The 17,893-nt window shown below is 35.6% G+C and overlaps 1 protein-coding gene across 8 annotated transcripts in view; it reads right to left on the reverse strand.

Annotated features, from left to right (window-relative positions):
• Window positions 1-1,331: 1,331 nt before the first annotated feature.
• The window catches only part of VPS50 (VPS50 subunit of EARP/GARPII complex), a 141,539-nt gene continuing 124,977 nt past the window's right edge, over window positions 1,332-17,893 (reverse strand). The window contains exons 23-28 of one of the 8 annotated variants that reach the window (XM_019927450.2): window positions 12,362-12,510; window positions 11,220-11,316; window positions 10,037-10,195; window positions 7,529-7,650; window positions 5,494-5,683; window positions 1,332-2,999 (exon numbers count right to left, since the gene is read on the reverse strand). In XM_019927450.2, the coding sequence (XP_019783009.1) occupies window positions 2,880-2,999; window positions 5,494-5,683; window positions 7,529-7,650; window positions 10,037-10,195; window positions 11,220-11,316; window positions 12,362-12,510 (837 nt within the window). In that variant the 3' untranslated portion in view covers window positions 1,332-2,879. The other 7 variants (XR_004528121.2, XR_002174828.2, XR_012333978.1 and 4 more) reach the window with 7 other exon arrangements.

Here is a 17,893-nt window from a genome sequence, read left to right on the forward strand (position 1 = left end):
CTCCAAAGAGTAAATATAAATTAGAAATATTTCTCCCCTGGACCACTTCTTTTTCTCTAAGCACAACTTTTATTTCACCTTCAGGCACATTTTTTCATTTGAAAAGATAACTATGCTTTCAAAGTGAACTGAATTACAAGCCTTTTTTTATGACTACATTTCAGTGAATGGGTAAAGAAAAAGCTATTTAATCTAACTTAAAGTTTCACTTCAGCACTCAGCTAAATAGAAGATTTCAAAGGAAATTCTGCTTAAAGATATGATAAAATACCATACGATCCTGGCTTCAAGAGAAATTCGATTTCAGTAAGTTGAGCAAATGAGCTTATTAGTCAAAGTGAACTTATAAGGTCTCTATAGGTTTCATAAACTGAAGCAAACTAGTTCACTTGAATTGCTATGCATCTCCCTAGTATTTCTTAATGCGAAACAATGTATTTGTAGAAATCATCATTCTTTCTCAGGGGATAATTTACCAGGCTCTCATTTCAACTTAAAATTTTGAATTCTACAGGACACATTCATACAAAATGTCAAAGTTCAGGAACACTTAGACACTAAAAGAAATGTTTTATAACAGTAAAGTTTTTAGAACATGTATAATTCCATTTATATTCTCAAGCTTTCAATTCTATTTATCTTAAAATTAGTTTCATAAACTTTCATAAACTTTATAATAAAATTTAAAACTTTATAATAAAAACTTTATAATAAAATTAGTTTCATAAACTGTTATGATTATAATTCAATATCATTACATAATATATTTGAGAAATGTCTGGTAACTCTCTTGTTATTAGGTAATTTAATGATTCAAATATCCTGTTATTATTTTGATGTTATTTGCACTTATTAAGTTACCTTTTAATGAAAACACAAACAAAAAACCTTTTCCAAAAAGTATCAGAAAGATTTTTAGTTTGAAGATGGGGAAAGCAAAGTATGGTTAAGCAAAAAGGTCTCTCCAACTGAGTCTGAGTCTCTAACAAGATAAGTAATTCTCTGTATCAACTGTTATCACCCAGGAAAATACCCTACCAGGCAGAAAACTGCTGTTCATACTATCCAGAGTGAACTAAAGTAGAAATTAAAGAAAGCCAACTATGAAATCTATGTGAAAAATAAGAAATAAGCAGCTCCTAATCAACTGAGAAATGAGATTGATAAGCTCTTTATGTGCCCAGTTGAATACGGCATTGAAACACAAGGACCAAGCTTATCTCATGTTTGTTTTCTTCAAGTGGCTGCAAATAGATAATGGCTACCAGCAGGATCTACCTTACAAGTACACAGTCTAGTTCCACAAGCAGATCACAATGGCACCAAATTCATACCTTTTCACAAGAAGGGAGATTTATTGTCAATATTAAATTGGCAGCAAATGAACAGGGAAGCGAGAGACTGAAAACAAAAAACTCATCACACAGATGCAAACTAACACCCCTCACACAGACATAGTCTCAAAAAGTGTTTCATGTTATCTTGTGCCGGTTATGGGTACCTGCAGCGACCGATGGACACTGAGTGGCAATCATCTCCTTGTCACCTCTGTGCTTGATCACATGTCACACCTTGCCCTTCACTTCAGCACCTCAGCTCTCGAAGACTCACAGTACACAAGGCCAGTTTCTCATGTTTCAGGATTGTGAGCTATTGATGTTACAGGTCATGCCAGTAATCCTGGACCAACACACAAGCTTCTCCCCAGTCAGAAAGAACATGCAAAAAATTCCTTATCAGACAGTTGGCAGGAGCGCAAGGGAAATTGATTTTTATGTCATATTTGTTGGTAGAATATCCCTGGCTTCAAAGCAAAGTTTAGTGTAACAGTACACAGTTACTAAAGACTAATTAAGTTCCGAAGTTTATCACTGGCTAAACTCACATTGTATCTGTGATACAAAGCAGATATTTAAGAATGGTGAACCTATGACCCTGTACTTATGCTTGACTAACTAACTGGCAATTCCTTCCCTGAGTCAGCTAAGCCAGGTTTTGCTGTTCTAAGAGAAAAGTTAAATTCGAAGAGGGTAAAGCTTACAGGGAAAAATATCCCATTATTTAAAAAGGAAGGGAGGGAGGGAGGGAGGAAATCCTACCATCACCATTCTGCATGCTACTCAGGCACTGAAGAGGTTTACCCAATGAAATTACTTTTCACCATTGGTTTCAGGATACAAGACCATTAAAATTAGAAAACACTAAAAAAAAATCCCATTATAGTTTCATGAAATCTGCCTGCTGTGGAAAAATATCAAAATGCAGTCTCACATAGGCTGATCATGTTAGAGTATAATATTTATTAAATTTCATCATTTATGATCACTCTCACAACCAAATTAACCCTAACACAACTTTCACATTTAGAAACACAGACGGCAAACTGATTTTTCAACTATTTTGCTTACATTACTTTTCAACTGTCATGCAGTGCTCATAATTAGGACATACTACTATACATTAACACTCTCATATTATGCTTATTAAGAACCAAATTCAGAGGGTAGAAAAATGCCAACATAAATTCATTCTCCAAAACTGCCCACGAATGTATTGTCACTGTTCTTTCTAATCATATATTTATAGTACATTCTTCAGTAAAAGGTATAACTGTAGTCACATAACAATAGTTATGATGAGGCAATATCATTTCAAGAAAGAAATACAACAAATGAAACTAAAAATTGAAGAGAAGCAATCGGAGCATATAAAAATCATTTGAGAACACCACATAAACTCCAATGTTTTCCACTTTCCAGTTGGAAAGAACATGCACAAAGTTTTCTTAAGACAGTTGTCAGGAGTGCATGAAAAATTGGCTTTCATGTCATGTATGTTGAGAGAAGATCAATGTCATTGAGGAAAAGGGACTGTGTTCATTATCTTTTGGGTCTGTCTATATCATCTATAGCTGAGAGAAGTTTTTGTCTTGCTTTCTTATTGATATGGGATCCCAGGCAAACATTTACCAGATTGGTCAGCTGCTTCGTCGAATACTCCTGCTCAAAAAAAGAAGATTCAAATTTAGTACACTAAAACACATGTATGTGATCAATGCAAAAAACAGGCAGACAGATATTCAGGTCTCAGTGGATAGTTACTGAGCACTAGAAATCAGTGTAAAGCAGTGGAAACTGTAGTCAAGACATGGAAGACACACTGTTTACAGAGCTGTTAATAGTGGGGAATAAGGATACCTATAGTACACACTTGAAACAGGAAACACTAGAATGTTTTTAATACGGCACATGACATACCAATTAAGATCACACACTATGCTTCTTTCTATGACAGTCTTTGTTATTAGGTTATCAAAATACACTGACATTTCAAAATTTTAAGATGCCACTAAGTAAGCAGTTTCTAGCACTGTACATTTTGCAAACATTTTAGGTAAAAGAAAAAAATCTCCAACCACAGAACAACTCTTCTGAGATATAACAAATGAATAAGGTAACAAAGGACAAAAAGTTACTGGTTTTAAACCCTCGTATTATAATTGGTAGCTAGAAAGTACAATTAAGACTACAGTTGACCCTTGAACAATGCAGGGATGAGGGGTGCTGACCCTCCATGCAGTGGAAAACCTGCACATAATTATAGTTAGCCCTCCTCATCAAGGTTCCTCTATATTCGAGGATTCAACCAACTGAGGATGATCATGTAGTACTATAGTATTTACTATTGAAAAGATTTGCATATAAGTGAACCTGTACCGTTCAAATCCATGTTGTTCAAGGGTCAACTATGTAAGTATTATTTTGCTGTACAAATCAATTTAGTTCCTGAATTTCAGATAAGTTGTTAGGATGAGCATGAATAGGAGCTCATCAGAAAGTTTTATATCTTCATTTGGTTCTGGAGGATGAAGAGTAAGAGTTCAGCTCAGGAAAGAGTTGTGTACTAGCATCTAATAAGAAAAGAACATGTCTTCACTGGAGGTAACCAATAAAACAGTGCAATTTCAAAACATGAGAAAGAGTTCATCTTAAAAATTCAGCAAACTGCTCAGTTTGTGTATCTGATCTCTGAGAGCACCTGTAAACACCTCATAAATTCTCTCAAGCAATCACTCAACATTTAGAAAGTACCACCCAAGCACTGCACTAGACATTGTGGAAAGTTCTCTGAAAACAGGACAATCCGGGCTGCTGGGAAAATTTCACCGTATTACAAATATCAGTTAGTTAAAGCTTTTCCAAAATACGATTACTAAAAATTTTAGTCCACTATATTAAAAGAAGAAACCCTAAAATGGGCATCGTTCTTACATCAAATAATGGACCTCTACGAGCTGTGCTTTTTCTCTTCAGCTACTTGTCCTTTTACCCCAAATCCCTTCCTCAGTACCAACCCCAAAGTGTTTACAGCTTACTTTATTAAATGGATTCTAGCAACATCAGCAGTTCATCTGCATCTGGTTTAGCATTTTGGTTCTCAAATGACGGAGGTCAATGGGACAAAAAGTGGTGACATTTTTCTCAATTCTGGTGTATTGATTAAATCACTGAAAATAACATGTACATTTCTACTTTGCTCCCAAAGATCTGAAACTGCCCTACAGTGGGCACGTTTACACGAAGTTCAGGCTAATGGTCCAGACTAAAACTCATTTCATTTATCTACAGTGTTGAAACTAGAAAGGATGAGCCTGATAAAGTAAATATAAATAATTCCTTACTTCCTTACCCAGTCAAATGAAATAAAAATTTACTTAGCTTTTACCCATGATGTTTACAGTATTAATAAATGTGAACACTAGAGTTACTGATGGAATAAGATTTGGTGATAATTTTTAACACTTCTCATATTTTCATTAAATCTGTCTTCACATACTGCCTATCTAGACAAATGATATATAATAACAACTATACGGAAAAGCTCCCTGTATTGAGCATTCTCTGGTGATATATGTTGAGTTGAACTGTGTCAAAAAAATTCAGCATCCACAATAACACTTGCTATAAGTAGTATTTTTCTCTACTTACCTATATATTCACACAAAAGAAAAATAATCTCACCTATACTTAAGGTAAAATCTAATGTAGGATGAGGTTAAATTTAGCTCTTTAAATATTAATACACCAATCATCACTACTACATGTCAGCGTGTTCAGGGCTACAAGAAGGTTTAAGTTACATAACAGACTTTAGCTTGTGAATCATTTCAATGTTGCTATATTCAATTTGTCCTGATGTTAACCAATTTCAGCCTTCTCCTACAACACAGCTGCAGGATAAACACAGCTAAAGTTCAGACTCTGGCTGTTTTTCCAGATAATTACTGCTACAGTTCACAAAGTCTCAAAAGGATTTGATCAGGCAAAGGACATTGCATAAACAGTGTGAATATGCTGAAGAACTGGCATAAGTAGTTCATGCTAAAAAAGCAAATGTTTCTATTTCACCCATATGATTTTGAATTATATACTAGACAAGAACAGCACAATGGATAAGGAATAAAAACTTAATTAACTGTTTCCCAGCTCTCACCCTATGCTCTTTGATCCAGCGTTCCATGTCATTCTCAGTTAGATAGTAAGCTTTAATATAGGTTTCCACAAATTCCTTATCTGGAATTGGTCTGATATCTGTTAGTTTTTCAAGTTTCATTAAAAACTGCTGAAAATCCAATTGCATCAAGGCACGACCCTCATTACTACACTTCTTGACGTTGGCATATCTAAGACACACAAGAATTAAAACACATAAATGATGGGATGGTTAGAAAAAGAAACCTTTAGGTACTTAAACTTTTCTCTAATCCACATTTGGTGAGATTCTATGAGAAAAAAGAGCACATGAGCCTTGAGTCACAAGGACTGGGTTGTGTTCCAGCCCTGTCACCAAGCAGTCAACTTACCTATCGGGGCCTCAGTTTCCTCATTTGCAAAGCAAAAAGATCAAATAACTTCTAAGGTTTCTTCCTGCTCTACAGACCATAGTTCTGCCTACTCAATTAACATAATCATCTGTAAGAATGTTAAACTGGTATTTAACTGGTATTCCAGTTAATCTGGCTGCCAAGAATTATTTATAAAACTAAGCTATGAATATTCCCAAGTAATCTTAGCTTCATAAAACTGTTCAATATTTTAACTACTCAATGCAAAGAAAACAAATGAAATAACTCTCCCGTAAACATTCAGCAAACCTAAGAAACATGTAAGCATATAAGCAAAGAAAGTACATACATATTTTTCATAAAAAAACACTTTATAGACTTATTCTGAGACCCCACACTACTAAAAAACTGTGTTCTAAGGTGGACTAGTAATAAGAATAAATATGTTAACGCTAACAGTACATTTTATTATTCATAAGTCAGTGTCTCATTCCTTCAAGCATACAAAATGTGGAGAATTCAACACTAGGAAATGAGGTACTTCCCCTAAGGAAATCTGCAAGAAAACTAGTTTATATTATTTAAAGTGACCAAGCTTTTTTTTTTTTAAATAAGAAGTGTTTTATACACAAATATTACATTTGTTATTCACTTTTCTACCATTAAATAAATTTGTTAACAGTACAATCCAGTCATGATTGTTGACCGAGAGCCATTTTGGGATTTACAGCACTGCTGGTTTCAACCCTAACCCTAACAGACTGGATGGTGTATTATACAAAATGCCAAGGCTGTTGTCAGCTTGTCACCGTCACTTCCACTTTCAAACACATTCATTTTTATGACAAATAAGAAACGATGAGAAATCAGATAAATGATAGTGTGAAAATTCAACTGATGTGCAATTCTAGATCACTGTGAATGGTCTTTGAAATAGCAGTTTGCTTTCCAGGGATATTTTAAATGTATTACTGATTCTTATTTGTATTCTAGATGTTACAGGCAAAGTAAGCATGGTCTCTAAGTGGGAAAATTACTTTTGATCTGTAAACTCAACATATGAAAGATTGATACAGTTTACAATGATATAATAATGATATTAACAGTGATATAGTGGTTATGAGGACTGATTTTACCATTAGAAAATGAGGAGTTCATAAGCCTTCTCTGCATTTAAAAACTGTGTGAACTTGGACAAGTTACTTAACCTCTTTAGCCTTGAGTTTCTGAGGCTAGGTTATCTCTCTGTTGACAAAACAGCGAGAATACTACCACCAAAGAGAGTTTATGTTAGGATTTGGTGATAGAATCCTGTGAAGGGCTTGTTTCAATAAATGACAAATAGCACTCAATGAATGCTATGTATAATCAACATTGTAATAATTGTATTAGGTAATAATAATTATTACTAGTTTAATTTTCAGATAACCATTAGATGCTGCATTCCTCACTCCTCTACTAGCTGATTCTAAGTCACCAGCAAGAAAAAAAAGTGACAACAGTGGCGTTTAAGGTCTCTTTTCTAATTACATTCCAAAGTTAAACCTGAATTACTATGAGACTGTCTGCTATTTATCACTATCTCTACCTATTCTCTGCATCCATTAGTGATAACATATAATGTTATTCATATATTATGATTTATCACTGAAGAATCAGATAATGCTTTCATGAAAAACTTACCCTTCCACAATTGTTCTATTAGCCAGACGTATACAATGTTCCCAAAGTATATTAGACACGGGCAAGGGTATCCGAACTCTCTTAGAAACTTCATTTAACCTCGTGTTAAACTGCTCAAATTCCTAAGAAGACAAAAATCGTGGCCATATGTTAATATAATTATAATGTTACATTGCTTTCCCATCTTAGAGGCAAAAAAAGATTTTAAAATGCTCAGAATGAAATCAAGTAAAACAAAGAGAGATAATGCCAAAGATAATTTGGACTTAGTGTGAAGTGTTTTTTTAAGTATATCAAATTGAATAAATCATGTTGTAATACAGAGTACACTACATTTCATCTCAAAGGAAATAAGTGTCATTAACTGATTAAACAATGTTCAAATGTTTCTACATCTCAAATTTTTGTATGACTGTCAGTATGGATTAAAAAGGCTTAATAACTAATGTATCTTTAAAAATATCTTTAAGAAACCCATATTTTAAAAAAGTGTTTGAATGAGCTTTCACCCCAGAGTGAATTATTTGTAGTTTGTAGCTGTACACCTTACAGAGCAATCTGATAAATTATTCTCTTTCCTAAACATTCTTTTAAAGTAAATAAATTATTACTTACTGAATGATTCAAAAGTAATGTAATAGTTGTAAATTTTTAGCACCAAAAAACTCCATAATATACATTATCTCATTACATATAGAAAAACTGAACATTTTTATTACTTATTAGTACCTTTTGTGATACCACTCTACTAAAAAATATACGTAACTAATTTAGACAATTTCAACAGCTACATGAAAGCAGCAGATGGTTCACCCTTCAGTAAATTTATTTCTGATTTCTTTCGACTATTATCATCTAAATATGTTCATTTACAAAAGTAAATGCTGTTGATCCTTTCTCGACAATACAGTTCAAATAATTTTAACAAGCCTTAAAATGATATATTTTTCTTTAGTTTCCTCAATAGAGAAACTACACAATGTGTACCAAGACTGACATGTATTCAAATAACACACAGGTGGAAAAAAATCTGATCATCACCAATCAAGCTACCACATGATCGTTGTGTTATCTCTGGCTGCTTCCTAAATCACAATTTTTTAGTGATTTTTGACAGTTAACTGCTTTTAATCATTTATGAGAAAGAAGTAGGTCTTCAGTCCACTAAGCTTACTTTTGAAAATCAAAGTAAATAAGTAATTGCTCTTCCTCTTTTTCATTTCATGAATCTAGCAAAACAGTATTTGCTACTGTATTTATGCTTCACTACAGTAAACTCTGCTTTACATTTCAAGAGTCATAATTCAATACTTTTCATTAATATTTTAAAGATAAATTTATAGGCTTACTATATGAAATGCCATTCTACTCATTGCTAAATCCAACGTTCAAGAATGCTTATTGTTAAATGAATAATAAAACTATTTCATTTTACTTATGATTCTTTTGGGACAGATTCTTTTGCAGACTGCTTTTACCTAAAGGTTTGGACTTGGAAAAGCAACAGAACAAAAGTTATCATAAAAGTTTATTCTCTTTTTTTAAATAAATTTATTTATTTATTTTTGGCTGCATTGGGCCTTCTTTGCTACACACAGGCTTTCTCTAGTTGTGGCGAGCGGGGGCTACTCTTTGTTGTGGTGCGCGGGCTTCTCATTGCAGCGGTTTCTCTAGTTGCAGAGCACAGGCTCTAGGCGCACGGGCTTCAGTAGTTGTGGCATGTGGGCTCTAGAGCGCAGGCTCAGTAGTTGTGGCGCATGGGCTTAGCTGCTCCGCGGCATATGGGATCTTCCCGGACCAGGGCTCGAACCCATGTCCCCTGCATCGGCAAGCGGACTCTCAACCACTGCGCCACCAGGGAAGCCCTAATGTATCTCTTTATTGCTGTCCCTGCGCTGGCATATAAATTCCTTGATGGCACTAAGTTCCTTAACTCACAACTATATTGCCAGCACCTAGATCAGTACATGGCATATGTCAGGTGATTTATAAATATCTCTTGATGCATAAATGAAAAAAAAATTACCACAATTCTTTCCAGAAAACTTATAAATGTTAAGTCATTGAACACAAAGGTATTTGCATGACACATTGCAAAAGTAACGTGATTTCTGGAAAAAAAAACTTAGAATAATCAGGGGTGTAGTCTCTTGCTAATGAATATACACAACTCTAGAAATATCTTCTAATTAAACAGAAATATCCTCTTGTCACTACAGTCATGGCCATTGAGGTTACATAATATGAAGAGAGCTAAGACACACTAATCAGACTCTAATTCAAAATGGGATATTACTGAGCAAAACCAAAAAATCTACAAAGTATTCTTGGGTCTAAAAGAACACAAAATTTGGAAAGAAATCCTAATCCAACTCAGGGACTTTAATATCTCAAGAATGCCAGAATGTGGTACAAACTATGATCTCACAATTTTGGAGCTACTGCAATTACAGGAATAATTCCCTTAGTAGAATTATCTTTAACAGAGATGTTTCCAAGAATACTTGCCTTTAACAGTGCATCTACATATATGTTGTGCTGTGACATAATTTCTTTTACATCCCATTTCACATTAGCCATTAGGAGCAGCATCTGTTCATAATCAATGGCTTTACCAGCTACAATCCAGTAAATTGGTTTGCGTAGTTCACTGGCTGTTGAGACGGTCTGAAATAAATTTCACAGAAATGAAACCAAATATTTTCTAAAAGTATAAAATTTCTAAAATATATTTTGTTCCTGTTTCTAGTACACATCATATCTGAAAATAAAACTATACACTTGGAGATTTAAATTATGAAAATACTTTAACTTGTGGGCAAGGAAGGGTCTTACTCAAAACATAATTTTGAGATATTCAACAAACTTGAGGCCACTGACAATTCAACTAAAAAACGACAGATTTTTTCACTTCTCTCCATTTCCATTTCCACTTGCACCTCAAGATCCCATCATCTCTCACCCACATTAGTCTAAAAGTCTTCAAACCAGTCTCCTGCCTCTAGGTTTGTCATCTGAGGTCCATTCTTCACACTTCCCCCAAAGTGCTTTCTAAAACACACACCTCACCATGCTACTCACCACCTCTTTCAAATCTTCCAGTAGCTTCCCAGTACCCTTGGAACAAAGTCCAGCTCCTGGCTGGGAGCACTGTATGTCATGTGACTTCTGCTTAATCACTCCGGCCATCTTTCTCATCACTGGCCCCCTTCCCCGCTCTGAGAACTTGAATTTTCCTTAGCTGCTCACAGGCACCGTGCTCTCTCATCTGTAGGTCTTCATATAAGCCACTACCTTAGTCGAAATATACTCCTCTCACCCTCTTTCTCTCTGGTCCAGTTTAAACATCAGTTTCTCAAGACAGCCGTTCTAGATAACCTCCCCCAAACCATACCCCTTCTCCGCCTCCAGTCAAGGTTAAATATCCTGCCACTGTTTCTTTCCCTTAACTATACTTTATTGTAATATAGTTTTAATTGGCTCTTTCTCTTATTAGACTAAAAGTTATAAGAGGTACTCAATAAGTATTTATTTAATACAGGAATTCATGAATGAATAAACAAATATTCTAATCCACCTCTCCTGAGGTTGAGAGACTGACCACTAGTTTAAAAAAAAAACGAAACACCTAAATAACATGTGACAGTCCTATCCTGCTCACAGTTGAAATGATATATAAGACATGTCTGACCTGAGAATAAAACTGCTGAAGAAAGGGTTTTTTGACTGCAGGCATCACAGCATCCAGATGTGGCTGAAGGAACTCAAACTGTTCAGCCAAGAATACCCTAAAGGGAATAAATAATCCACCATGTAAACAAAACACAGGATTTAGAGCCTGTCAATATTTTTTGTGTAACTAATCTTTAAGATCTCTGAGCAAAAGTTTAACAATTAAAATTATTTTCCATTTTAAACAACTACCTTGCATTGCCACTTGACACACTCATTTACAATTCACACAAAAATTAATGCTGAGTTATCACTGAACGTGAGGTGATGTGAAAGAAGGATGACTTCAAAGGAGCTAATCTGGTTACCACGAGGTGTACAGTTATGCTGCTTTGCATGTAAGATATGAGCACAGATAACACAAAAGATTGAAGAAGGAATACAACAGTATTTTTAGAAGGATTTCCCATGTAATTACACACATCAGACCCATGAATTCACAGATTTAACACCTGACACTTTTTAGAAATAACCCAAACATTCATAACAGGAAATAAAATGGAACTTGGCTGAGACACAGACGTGAACTTCACATGCATACACGAGACATACACGTGAATGAATCGGAATCATTCAGCTGAAGACTGCTGGTAGTCACACTGTTTTTCACTACTCTTTGTTATATACAAAACCTCTTAAATTATACTGGACCATATTTTATGGAAGAAGTTATATGCTCTCACTTTATTAAAGAACTTGGGGATTTATAAAGGTCAGGATGCACTCCTGCTGATGTCAAGGATCGACTACATTTAACACTAAACTGACAATGTAACTACAGTTTCTCTAGAATTGTAATTCAATGGCAAACTATAAAGTACTATACTATAATATGCTTTTCTAAAGTCTTACTTAAACCAAGGATGATGCTGCTAAAGAATGAAACTTAAAAGATTACCCTCCTTCCATTTATACACCTGAAAATCAACCATGCCATTTTAAAAACTGATTCGTAATCTAGTTTAGGATGTACTTCTCAGAAATATTGAGTAATTTAAGGAATATTTAGAAGTGGGAAATGCATACAGCTAGAATACAGTGCTTACTTTTATAATCTTTCTTAAATATTTAATGGCAAAGCAACTGTTTTTAACAACTTACAAGGATTCTGTGGCTACCACTCTTTCCGCCAACCCATACAATGTATCCCCAAATGTCAAAACCACTAGGTGACTGAGGTGAGGGCTCGGTACCTTCTCCTTTCTCTCTTCTGCTGCTGTGAGCGTGGCAGTAGGATCAGCTGAAACTTCCTGAAAATATAACATACATATACACACACAGCCTGAAATAGCAAATCTAATAGCAATAACCCATGTGATTTTACAAAACTGGAGCTATAATTAAAATGCTCTCAGGCATACATTAATTACACTTAGTTTCAGTTCTTTTTTTCCTCCTTTTACATTTTCTAACTACTAGAACTTTCCTTTTTATACTAAGTGAAAATGATCCAACTCCATATGCTATTATCTGTGCATGACCTAAAATTGGCCAACACAAGGAATCTTTATGAATTGACAAATATTTCACAGAGACAATAGTGAGATGCCCTTCAAGAACTTGTAAATGAGGAAGAACAGACTGCCTCTCCAGGACCAGGCTGGTAAAATCCAAAATTATGGTGTGATTAACCATTTCACACCTAAACCTTAATCAAGGTAACTTTGGTATAATCCCAAGAAGGCAGGACTAAAATGTTGTTCTAAACTGAAACAGAAGCAACTGTATTGTATATCTCTAGGGATAGATTACTGACCTGAAGGAAGATGGTAAATGGAAATAAAAGAAAGGGATGCCCAAAGAGCAGAGTGAGATGAGCCTTATAAGATCCTCAAAGAAAACTACAGCACAAAAATTGAATACAAACAAATCTAAAAGTGTACAAAATGTAAATCTGGATTACTTTTTAAATCAATTACATAATCACAAATCTCTAACATTTGCCTTACGAATAAAAGAGACATCAAATGCATAGGACCCTGGGAGTATAACAGGTTTATAAATTTTGCAAAATGGAAATAATACATTATAAAACCTTTCAAGTTAGAAAATGGTTTTATTCTTGTTTAGTTCTTTTTTATATCCTGTATTCTACTAAAGGTATTGTCTCTCTTCAATCTCTAATTACTCAATTAGCATTTAAAAGTTATTTTGGGAACAACTGTGCTTTCTCTAAGGAGAATCAGGATAAGGGAACTACGCAAGTTAATCAATGTCACAGCTCCACTATTTATTTCCTTCTACTAAAAAGGAAAATAATCACCCCACTACTGCCAAAAACAACAACAACAACACACAAATCACAAAATTACATATGGTTTGGTACCAATTGGGTGCCTGTGCTATTTAATTTAATTCTGGTGGCTATTTAATACTTTTATTATTATTACTTTTAAGATTTATTTATTTATTTGGCTGTGCCAGGTCTTAGTTGCAGCACACGGGATCTTTGTTGCAGCATGTGGGATCTAGTTCCCTGACCAGGGATCAAACCCAGGCCCTCTGCATTGGGAGCGTGGAATCTTAACCACTGGACCACCAGGGAAGTCCCTGAGGGGGCTATTTAATCACCATCTACCAGACTGTCCAAGCGAAGAACCTTAGAATCATTCTTGAACACCCCCTCTTCCTTTGCACCTCCCTCATGCCTAAACAGACACCTCTCTTGTTTGTTTCTCCTCATGTCATTACTTCAGTAATACCTAGGTGATCTTTCTAAAATGGAGATGTGATCATACCACTCCGTAATTTAAAAGTCTCAACTGACGATCCCTTCCTTACAGAAAAAAACCCTAAACTTGTTGCCACGATATTACTCCTTTACAAACAGCTACCTTGCCAGTCTCATTTCAAGATAATCTCTACACCCCTAAGGTCTAGTCACACTGGGCTGCTTACTACACCTGTCCTACTGACACTCCTGTCGTACCAGCTCTCTTCTCCTTGCCTGCCTGGCTCTTACCTCATTGTTTAAGTAGGAACTCATATTCACCTCCTTTCTATAACTTTCTCAGTCTCCCAAGAAAAATAACTATCTTACTTGTGTTAATATTGCCTATACATATACCTGTTATGTGGCATACTGCATACTTTATCAGTTGTTGTTTTCTAACTCTCCTACCTCATTGTGAGTTCTTGGTGGGTAGGGACCAATTTCACCCTCTTTGTACCTTAAGTCCTTGGCATGCCTGTTGACATTAGCAGGCCCTCTGTTAGTTTCATTGATGGAGATGTTGATAAGAATCTTCTCTTCCTCTCCTATTATCCTCTTTCAAGCCCATTCCAACCAGGTTTTTGTCTGCTCCCCTCCAAAGAAAGAGTAAGCAAGGTCCCCACCAGCCTCCTTATGGCCAAATCCAATAACCAACTCTGAATATCCATCTCTGAACATTCCCCCTGATCTTTAAACACTGGGTTCAGTCCTGAGACTTCTCTGACTTACATTCTACTCCCTACATGATTTCATCCGGTCTCACAGTTTTAAATGCCATCCACATGCCAACAGCTCAAAATTTATATACTTGCCCTGAACCCTCTCTCACCTCTAGTGCATTTAACATATCTGAAACTGAACTCTTGATGTCCTCTTCAAGTGTGTCCTCCTAAAAGTCTTATCCATCCCCATTATGGCACCTCCATTCTCCAGAAGTCAGGTGCCATCCTTGATTCTTCTCAGTGTCACACTCCTCTTATAATCCATCAACAAATCTTAATGTGTCTACCTTCAAAACAGATCCATTTAGGGAAATACACTTGAAGAGAGCAAGAAAGTCCCAAACTATCAAGCTGACATAAATAAATGGTATGTGCTTATTGCACGCTTAAATGGAAAAGCTCTTAAACGGATCCATGTTTCAGCTTATACTAGTATAGTAAGGAAAGGACACACAACTCTTTGAAGACTTTAAAAAAATGAAACTTTAATCAGTCTTTACTCTCACAGTGAAACTTATATTTTTAGCCTTTCCTGCCAGTAATGTACTAACTAACACAAAGAAAATTCATATTTATGGACTTTTCTGGATCAATTTAAAATACATTTTTATTATCAAAGATTCAAAGTTGGCCACAGGTCTTAAACATCACCAGGTAGATAACTAAAAATTCACATTTCTGGTACCATTACCACCTACCCCAACTTCCTTTCCTGCTTGTCCACTATTAGACAATTTTTCTTAGACTTTTATTTGATGTGTCAAACAAATTTTCTTAGTTTACGGTGAATTTAGATGATAAACAATTTCAGGTGGCATTTTAAAGAACATGATGATTCCATTTTGCCTTTTACAGCTTAAAGAGAAGCAAAACTCAGAAGATATATATGGAGAAAATAAAATCACCAAAAAAGTGCTTACTAAAGTTTTAACTAACACATAGGAGAAATATAAGGAAAAATACTACCTCCATCCAGTGGTTCCAAATTAGGCTATAAATTATTTTAATAGCCAAAGAATGTATTGAATAGCAAGAAACCAATTAATGTTCTCTGCCAATGTAGATGCAAATTAATGAAGTGAAGAAAATTTATATACCAGCTTATGAAAACCTGAGATCAAGGTCTAGTAAATGACAAATATATTTTTTAAAATAATAAAATGATGCTTATCAGTATGCGTAATAACTTAACACATAAAACACTGCAAATTTTCAGAAAAACTTCTACTGTATTGTTGTAGAGTCTTATCCATCAGAGGAGTGGTGACTGTGGAGGGGCTCTGTCAAAGCTCAGTGCTCCTTACAAACTGACAGAGGAACAACGGCTCACACAGTCTTCTGATCCAAGGTACAGTCTTTGATTTAAGAGATGCTAAGAATAAGGTCTTAAAAAAAAGATATTTTTAAAAGACAAGGTGGCAAAGAAAAAACCAGGCACATCTATCAATTTATTGGGGAGGGGTGTGTAGCTGGTTTTAAAAAAACGCATTTCTAAAATTGACTATTACAGCAATTCAGGAAAAAACTTATCCAATAAACAAAGAACTGGTCTGACAGATGCTACAGATACACTGTTATCGTTAGATGGGTGACAGCTTGTCTTAAATAACAGCTAGTTTGGTCCCATTGTTTACTGGGTCATGCTATTTCATTACACACTGTATGGCAACATTAAATCCACAGCTTAAGGGTCAGATCTGGAACTGTGGTTTGACAATCATAAGCTAGTAACTAGCAGAGCTGGCAGAGAAACGCTAGAGTGAATGATTCTAGTGGTATATTTCAGCCCACCTATCTTGAGGCATTCAGCCAGAAACAAGAAAAACTGAAACAAGAAAAACTGGACTAAGATCTGGAAAACAAGATCTTCAGGTCAAGGTTATACTAAGTATCAAAGAAGGAGAAGCAAAATCAAAACAGATAACTGCCAATGGGACTGAAAGCCAATGATGGATTTTACACAACAAAGACCAAAAAAAAAAAAAAAGAAAGAAAGAAAAAGAAATAGATGGCTGTGTCAAACAAGGAGCCTTGACTCTGAAAACAAAGATCAGGATTAAGTGGACAAGAAAACAAGCCAGGTTAATCCAGGAGACACCAAACTCAAGGATTCCAGTTTATTCATTTACTCTATAAACATTTATTGAAGAGATGCTATGTGCCAAGGTAAGTGCTAGGACTATGAACATATATTAAAAAAATATGTGCTGGGGCTTCCCTTGTGGCGCAGTGGTTGAGAGTCCGCCTGCCGATGCAGGGGACACGGGTTCGTGCCCTGGTCCGGGAAGATCCCACCTGCCGCAGAGCGGCTGGGGCCGTGAGCCATGGCTGCTGAGCCTGTGCGCAACGGGAGAGGACACAACAGTGAGAGGCCCGCGTACCATTAAAAAAAAAAAAAATGTGCTGGGCCAAAAGACCTCCAAATTTTAAGGGGGATGGATGAGACGGATACAGGTTATTTCCTCTGTGTAAACAGTGCTCACCTGAAATATCTGCATACGCCTCTCTCACTTTATTCATATCTCTGCTTAAAGATCACTGTCCCATCACTCTGCTTCATCTTCTTCTTGGCAGTGATCAGTATCTGACACTCTTATACATTTATCTGTCTCTCTGCCCCAATAAGATTCAAGTTCCAAGAAGACGGGAATTACCTCTTTTGTTCACTGATGACTTTCCAGGCCTACAATGCCTGGCATATAATAATTATTCCAAACAAGTATTTCTTAAAAGAATGAATGATTACATTGCTTTATAAAAACTTCAATAACAGAAGTATGCTCATAATATAGAGCTTATGAGAAAAGAGGAAAGTGATTGCTTATTTGGGTAAGTGACAGAATAAAGGAAAATTCATAGATGCAGAGAAATGCACTGAATGACAAAAGTCTCTGGCTACAGAGACCAAGCATAAGAAAAATTTTTTTTATTTTAACTGCTTATGTTGGCTTAAACACTATAGAGGATCAGCCCTGTTTTGCTACCTAACCCAGCTTTTTAAAACATGCATTTCATCACATGACACAGTTAAGAATCCAGACCCCCTACTGCATAGCCGACTAAACCTAAACTTCTCAAATGTTAAAGCCATTTATAAAGTCATCCTAAACACTCTTTGCAACACAATTCTTTGGCATAAACTGGTGCCCCATCACAAAAATCTGCCAAAATTTGGGCCAGGCTCGCTCCCACCTCAAG

This window comes from Tursiops truncatus, chromosome 9, assembly GCF_011762595.2.
Source record: "Tursiops truncatus isolate mTurTru1 chromosome 9, mTurTru1.mat.Y, whole genome shotgun sequence".
Taxonomy (NCBI): Eukaryota; Metazoa; Chordata; class Mammalia; order Artiodactyla; family Delphinidae; genus Tursiops; species Tursiops truncatus.